This window comes from Mizuhopecten yessoensis, unplaced genomic scaffold (assembly GCF_002113885.1).
Source record: "Mizuhopecten yessoensis strain PY_sf001 unplaced genomic scaffold, ASM211388v2 scaffold1011, whole genome shotgun sequence".
Classification (NCBI taxonomy): Eukaryota; Metazoa; Mollusca; class Bivalvia; order Pectinida; family Pectinidae; genus Mizuhopecten; species Mizuhopecten yessoensis.
This window is the reverse complement of record NW_018403833.1, coordinates 208,411-215,910: the sequence shown is the minus strand read 5'-3', so window position 1 is coordinate 215,910 and position 7,500 is coordinate 208,411. Positions and strand designations below refer to the sequence as shown.

Below are 7,500 nucleotides of genomic sequence, written 5' to 3'. Positions count from 1 at the left end.
ATTTGTTCTTGATTCATAATGGTAGAATACAAGGAAATGTGAAGTGATTCATTTATAATCACAGAGAAATAAACTGTTGATGGACACTACTTAACTGGAGCTATCTGGTCACCTGTATGTGGTCCCCTCAGCCCCGGAGAGCTGTATTGTCAGATGTTTTTATACTGTACATAACCTGTATATCATGCCATATATTTTCTGCATACATTTGCACAAAGCCTTGATAATGAAAGTCTCCAGCTTTTCTATGTAGCGTTATACTTACACACATTGTTAAGAGAAAATTAAAGTCCTTGCATATAGTATAGGTTTCGCAAAATCAGGTATGTATAATCTAAAAGTAATCCTGAGAAACAGAACTGGGTCAAGCCGACCATTTAAATGTAAAGCATGCTCTATTTTGATAATGTATTTTTTTGCAATTATTTGAAAGAAAAAAAAATATACAAAATATTTATTAAATGCAAATTTCATTATTCCACTAAATAGAAACCTTTTCATATCCTAGTGCAAATGAGCATGTCAACTAAATACTGCAAAGTTTTACTTTAACATATTAAAACAAAGAATTTTCACAGCAGTTATAAATACTTTTTAAAAGCGCCATTTTTGTGTCTTGTGTCAAAGAATTTGTTCATCAACATTAAATGTTAAGAAAATCTGATTTCTTAAATCCATTTGGATTTGTTATGAATAGGTTTCATGGTAAGAGCCTTTCTACCTTGTTAATTTCTCTGACTTCCACAATAACTTGTTTGAAGTAATCAGAGCAATTTTTGTATTTCATGACAATTGATACTATGGACGGACAAAAAACAAAATACTGGGCCTGTATTCATGAAACTGTTCATATGCTCAAACTCAGATTCTGTGCGCAAGCTCAATTTCTTGCCCGGTGATAAATTGATAAATTAACATTTTGTCAGTTATTTAGAAGAATTTCGGAAAAACATTAAGCCAAGTACCATTTCAGCATTTAAACTTTTCTTTGAAACAGTATCACATGATTGAAATGGGTTATGATAAAGCTGCTTTGAGCACAGAATTCATGCTTGAGCATGAGAACAGCTTTATGAGTATGAACGCAGGTCTGGATGTAACAACAGAAACAGAGGGGATATTGCTGTTATAGAACCTGACATTTGACACGATAGGAATGTGCATTAAGTGTGGACAGACTAGGTACAGTTATATACATATGAAACACTAGAGATTTCACACACCTGTTTACATGGCTACGTCATTAAAACACACAATTTTCTTATCAACAAATAAAAACAGGTATTGAACAAATGTAAAGGATTGTATATGCTACACATCTGCTTCAACTTTCTACAAAGCCAAGCTAGCCACATGCCATTATGGTGTTTAATCTGGACTATCAACACAGTTTGAAGAGTAAGTCACTAATTGCTTCAATTAAAATGTTATGTATAACTGCACCAAATAGGAAATATAAGGTCCCAGCACATGTTCTAAAATAGTACACTGCTTCTCCAGCAGATAACAGTCTTACAGCAATGTAAACCAAATCCGACTTGAAGCATTGTTAAGCCACTGTATTTATACATGTAATGTGATGGTTAAGTGACTTTTTCTACTAAATGTACATATATATTGAATCACAAATTTTACTACCACAGAGTGATTTGAAGGGTATGGACACTAATACATTGTTTGCATCTCAGAGTGTACTGGAAACATTGACGATTTTTCATGCAGAAGAACTTTACTTCAATATATCCCTCTAAAGTCAGTCTGCTTTAAGAAATACTGATTACATTGTACTTTTACAGTACAAAATTCAATTAGAAAATGTTTAAGCTCTGTTGTTTGTTAAATATTAAGACATGAAACTCATCTGGACAGTTGCTTGGAAATGATATCTTCTATACAAGTATCATAACACCTTTAAACGCTCACTGCCCCAATGAAAGCAACAATACAGCCACTTTCAAGTTTGAATTTTATGAATATTATTGTCTCCTCAAATATTTATTAAGCACGTTTCTGACTCCCTTACTCGAATCAGACCTATTTTTTGTAATTGGATGTGATTAAGCTATCATCGAAAGAGAAGAAATCAAAGGAAAATGATAAGAACACAAACTAATCCCCCTTTATATATATATAAATACACTTGTCTACTGATCAAAATGTTTTCAGTCGTTTAAAAGAACTTTGTACAGTTTTAATGAGAAGTGTAGTAACAGATGTATCTTGTACATTTATGTAAAAGGTGGGCAGTAAAAAAAGGAGATCAAAGTTTTAACATTTTTACAGGAAAGTACTCGCAGAAATCTTTCTCTCATCCTCCCACACATAAATATACACATGACACAAAATTATGCTGAGTAGAGATTATAAGGTGAATAATGAAGTGAGAAATATGAATAACAGAAGACAAGATGAAACCAAGATCACCGTTAAGATTTGAGATTGTTTCAGTGTTTTGCTGAGCCATTCAGACATTCTTTATAAAGTCCGAACACAAACAATAATTTAACTTCACTGTGAAGTTTTCATCTTGTCAGACTATCACAAAGGACTTTGCCCATATGTAAGTTGGTCATACAGACTTTAAAAGTGTTTCACCCAAATACAGAGCAACAGATAATACCCAAAAATGTCCCCAAAAATAATCATTATGGCAATTACTATATATACAGATCAATTTTACCTGGTAGATAAATTTGTATTGCTGCTTTACTACAGTACAGACACAAGCCTTGTCCATGCTCTTACAATTAAGCTAATAGAGTTTACCAAAACTTAACAACAAATGAAAAACCAGTTTGTGAAAAGAATTACGAAGAAAAACAAAAATGAAATGATTTTAAATACAGCATTGCGATTCTAAAACAAGGTAAAACCTTGTGAGGATTCTTAATCTCTGAACTATGTATACCTTTTGCAAAGATAAATCCTAAAATACATGTATTAACATAATAACAGAGATGCTTTAAGGTTTTTAACTTATTTCATTTTTTGAAAGAAGAACCATATTGAATAGAGTATATTAACAGTGGAATAGAAATGTTGTTATGACAGTGTTTTAGCAATTTTTAGGCAAATGATTATTAAAACACAGAATTAGAACCACAAATCGAACCATAGGTATTCACCTTCACACCCTAGGCTCATACACTTGAATATCTGACTTGCAAAACATTTATTTTCAATCAAATCTTACATGCATGCTTTTGGTGTCTTGCTAGCTAAGCTCAACATTAGAGGCAATCATTTCTCGTTAGTTTCCAAAAGATAGTTGTCTGCCCTTTAATTTTGCATGATGGCAAGGGATGCCTTAAAAACATTTTTTTGAATTTGGAACTCAAATTAAGAATGTTTAAACTGTGTCCACACTCCAAAGTTAATGACTGTAATATACATTAAAATACTTCTTTCAATTGGAATATATGTTACAGTAACATAGTTCCCTCCATCTATATTCCCAAAAATACCAAAAAATAATACAGAATGGAAAGAGTTCTTTAACAAATAATAGTAAAAATTATGAAAAAAAATGTTTTGATCACAAGCCCACTGCTATTGATTGGCGAACATATTAAATTAGCCGAGTTGTGTGGAAATAAGTGTTATAAGAACATTTTTACTGTCAAAAAACATATATTAGCATAAAAATATATTTTTTAATGGATTGCCAAAAAGAAGCCCATGCATAACACAAATTGGTTTTGCAGTGTTTTGATTTTACTGATCGCTGTCAATTTGTAAAATCAACTTTTCTTTTTCGTACTATATTAGACTTTGTGGAATAGGTAAGTTGCTGAACAGATTTTTTGCATGTAATTGAAATTTTATCATAATCAATGTGATTCAACCCACTCGCTTTTGAGGATTTTAATCTGTTGCTTAGCTCCGACATACAGAAAATGACCCAGTAGCATGAATCAGAAAAAGTATATAAATCGCTATAAAAAGTATATGTCTCTCCTAATTAACCGTAATTATCAGATGATTTCTTACAATTTAAAACTATGCAGGGTTTTAAGAATACCAAAGAGAAAATACCACTCTAAGCTTTAATAATAGCCTTTCACTGGATTGTAGAATTTAAATATTTTAAGCAAATCAAAAATGTAATTCATAATTAAAATATCAGTGAAATAGAAACACTATGCAGTACCAAAAGGAACAATGTTATAGTTTGTATGTTGTATAAACTTTGTACATAAACCATGATTGAGATTAGGGCTAACATTATGACACATCCTAAAACATGATTTAAAACAGATATACCTAATTACGCTGCAAGATATGAAATATTGAAAATATTTGAAGTTGAAAAAGAAGACAAATGGTGTGATTTCATCTTTTTAACCTTGACAGTTTTTTCACAAAACGTTTCAAACACAGATAAGTTATAAAGTTGAAAACTGATTGTAAGTGGCGATGATCATAATAGAGTGGAGCTAGCAGCCCCTAATTCCCCCTCCCTAATAACACTGACTGTTAAGACTGATTCTGTACTTGTTGCTGGTCGACGGTCATCACTTCTACTGCCTGAGTGGCATCTGGTACCATAGAGTGTGTTTTTGTGGTCATTGTGTTGAGGCGGTCAGTGGAGAATTGGGACATTGTCCCCTGGATAAGACCGGCATGTTGTGTGTCTGTCAGATTGGCAAGTCCTCCGGTCATTGTCTGGTACATGGACACAGGAATGGTCACTATACCTGTAATAATATCAGAAATATAACTTACTGATATGTTTTTTGCTATTTTGAAAAAAGGCGATAAATAACGAGCCAAACTGTAGCTCCAAGAAGAGCAGAAAATATCCTCCATCGTGTACTACTATTCATATACTTGGCACCAACACAGGAATGGTCTTTATCAAAAATAAATCAGGTACAAGCTTGCTTATCATTTCCTTAATGATTTCTGAGTGAGTGTTGGTAAGTGAGGAAACTGATCAACTACAAATGATAATATTTATATTATCAAACAATCTTATCAACAATGAACTTATTGTCAAGGTTAAAAAAATATTTCACTTTCCTGCATTAATATGTGAGCATACTGAAATAAAAATTTATGGATAAATGGCAACTATCATGCGTAAAAAAATCCAAACTACAACGGCAAAAGATCAATTTTCAGTGTTGAATGGAACATTGTCAAAATCTGTCTCTTGTGACAAGGGATAAAAAAACCTCCCTGCAACTATTAAATGCAAGTCCAAGCTCTTACCGCCAATCTGGGCATCACCAGACAGGATGATCTGTCCGTTCTGGTTGATGAGCTGGTGAGTATTCTCTGAGTTCATCTCCAGAGACACTGGTGTCATGTGAGCACTCAGCGTCTGGGACAGGTCATTCTGATTGGACGCGACCTCGGCCAGCGTCTGTACCGCCTGTGTGGCCTCGTGCTGTGTCAGGTGTTGATGGCCCTGCTGCTGCTGGATCTGTAAATATCATCAACATTAAAAATTAGGGCTGAAATATCACACTAATTAGCTACAACATTTCAAGGCACGATACACATCGCAGTACCAGCTCTATAGATTGATATGATACAATAACGTCGCCTTAAAAAAATGCTGTCTTTGTTTTTAATCAAGTAACCATGATTAACCAGGTAACTTATAACTGTTTCAGCCAAACAGAGGTCATGGCAGCCCCAAACCTATTTAGTCAGTAGTACTTGTACTACGAAGCATACACCTTACTTCATAAGGTGCTACACACCAGGCCAAGAAAATGAAAAATACTTTTATAGGCATAGTTTGCAAAATATAGACACATTATAATTCAAGGAATCTGTTCTAATAGCAAGTGTAAAAACTTGTAAACTGAACCAGTTAATTGATTCACAGAGGTGACAGTTTTGAATTTCTTATTGTTATTTATTTAGCAAAAGACCTGCGACATGATCAAAGGTGATAAAGAGTACATCAGACACTTACAGCATGTACAACAGTGGCCTGTGTACCGTCCGGAAGGGTGACCACAGACTGTGGACCTGTTTCTATTTGTATGATGGACACTGTGCCGTCCGGATTGTTGATCGTCTGGACCATAGTGCCACCAAATGCTGCAGCATTTGTGCCTGTTTGCACCTGCATCATTCCAGACATTTCCTCCATAAACACCTGCAGCAGGTCGTCTCGCCCATGGTGTTTATAACAGTTTTTCACAATGTTTCTTAAAGCATCTGTCCATGATACCTGTAGATGAAAGAGGCGTTTTTTTATCATTGTACCAAAGTGTATAGCATTTGCAACTTTTGGATATTTCATTGCAATTGTCAGAATTTTCTGATTAATGCAAGCAGTATCAATGAGAAAAAAAAACACAAAAAAACCCCACAAAGAAGTAAATAAACCAAATTTTAAGATTAAACTAAATATCTTTATTCCAAGCCTAGATGAGTAACAAAGAGCCTGAGGTTAATCAAAAGTTTTTTGTGACATAAATTAGACAGCAAGTAAGGTTGCTCTTCTCAAACAGAAATGAGTCGATCATTACAGGCCTTTCTTCCCAGTGGACCAGTACCCACAGCAGTACTTATTAGTATGCTAAGTAATCACAGCAAGATGGTGTTTTTGTTGTCTTGATAAGGAAAAGATGATAGTTTATTCAGCACTGAATGATTTAATATTTTTTTTCTCTGGACAAGAAAATTATGATAGAAATTTATTCTGCACTTAAATGATCTAATATTTACCCTTTTCTTTTCTTCCTCTGTTCTGGCGTCACTGCGAACATTTGCCCACGGCAAATCGTTTGGCCACCAGATAGGTCTGCTTTCATCTTTGCCCCAGCCTGGCTTGCTCCTTCCCGTAGAATACTTTAGCATCTCAGGAATAAAGTTTCTTAGCTGGGCCTGAAAAAATTCCAAATATTATCAGTAAATATTTGGTCTTAAAAATATGTTGAATAAAGAGGTGAACATTCTATAATCCTTTTTCTTTTCATTTTAAAATAATTTATTAAATCAATCAGATTTAAAGGGAATCAGGCAACAGGCAAAGCCTATGCAAGCCCTCTCCCTGGAGGTACATCTCAAACAATGAATAGCAGATAATACACTAGGGATATTTACATTGGTTTGGAACATAAGGAATAAATCTGTATCAATGAAAATCCAGAATAGGAGGCACCATATATATATTTTACATGATGTAAAAAGGATAACAGTGTTATCATAATTGCACTGACACAAATATCCAATGGTGAGTTCAAAACAAAACTTGCTATAAGCATCATTGGTTGGTTAGATTCAAAATCATACTCAAAATATTTCTTCGTTAAAAAAAACAAGAGGCCCAGGGGCCTTAATAGCTCACCTGGTATTTTATTTTTCAATTTAAAACCTGCTGAGTACCATTCAGGTTTATCAAAGGAGTACAAGTAACAAAGTTGCATCTTCCATTTATAAATATTCAATTCCCTTTGCCCAAAGATTCTCTAAAACAAGTTTGGTTAGGTTAAAATCCCTTCAACGGTACAGAAGGAGAAGGATCTTTAATGTTTT

General features: G+C 33.9%; 1 protein-coding gene across 3 annotated transcripts in view; it reads right to left on the bottom strand.

The window, feature by feature from the left end:
• Window positions 1-3,853: 3,853 nt before the first annotated feature.
• LOC110456173 (DNA-binding protein P3A2-like) overlaps window positions 3,854-7,500 on the bottom strand; it is a 10,125-nt gene continuing 6,478 nt past the window's right edge. For all 3 annotated transcript variants that reach the window (XM_021506748.1, XM_021506762.1, XM_021506753.1), the window contains exons 6-9: window positions 6,691-6,849; window positions 5,930-6,190; window positions 5,215-5,428; window positions 3,854-4,697 (exon numbers count right to left, since the gene is read on the bottom strand). In XM_021506748.1, coding sequence (XP_021362423.1) covers window positions 4,477-4,697; window positions 5,215-5,428; window positions 5,930-6,190; window positions 6,691-6,849 — 855 coding nt within the window. In that variant the 3' untranslated portion in view covers window positions 3,854-4,476. The remainder of the gene's footprint in view (window positions 4,698-5,214; window positions 5,429-5,929; window positions 6,191-6,690; window positions 6,850-7,500) is intronic.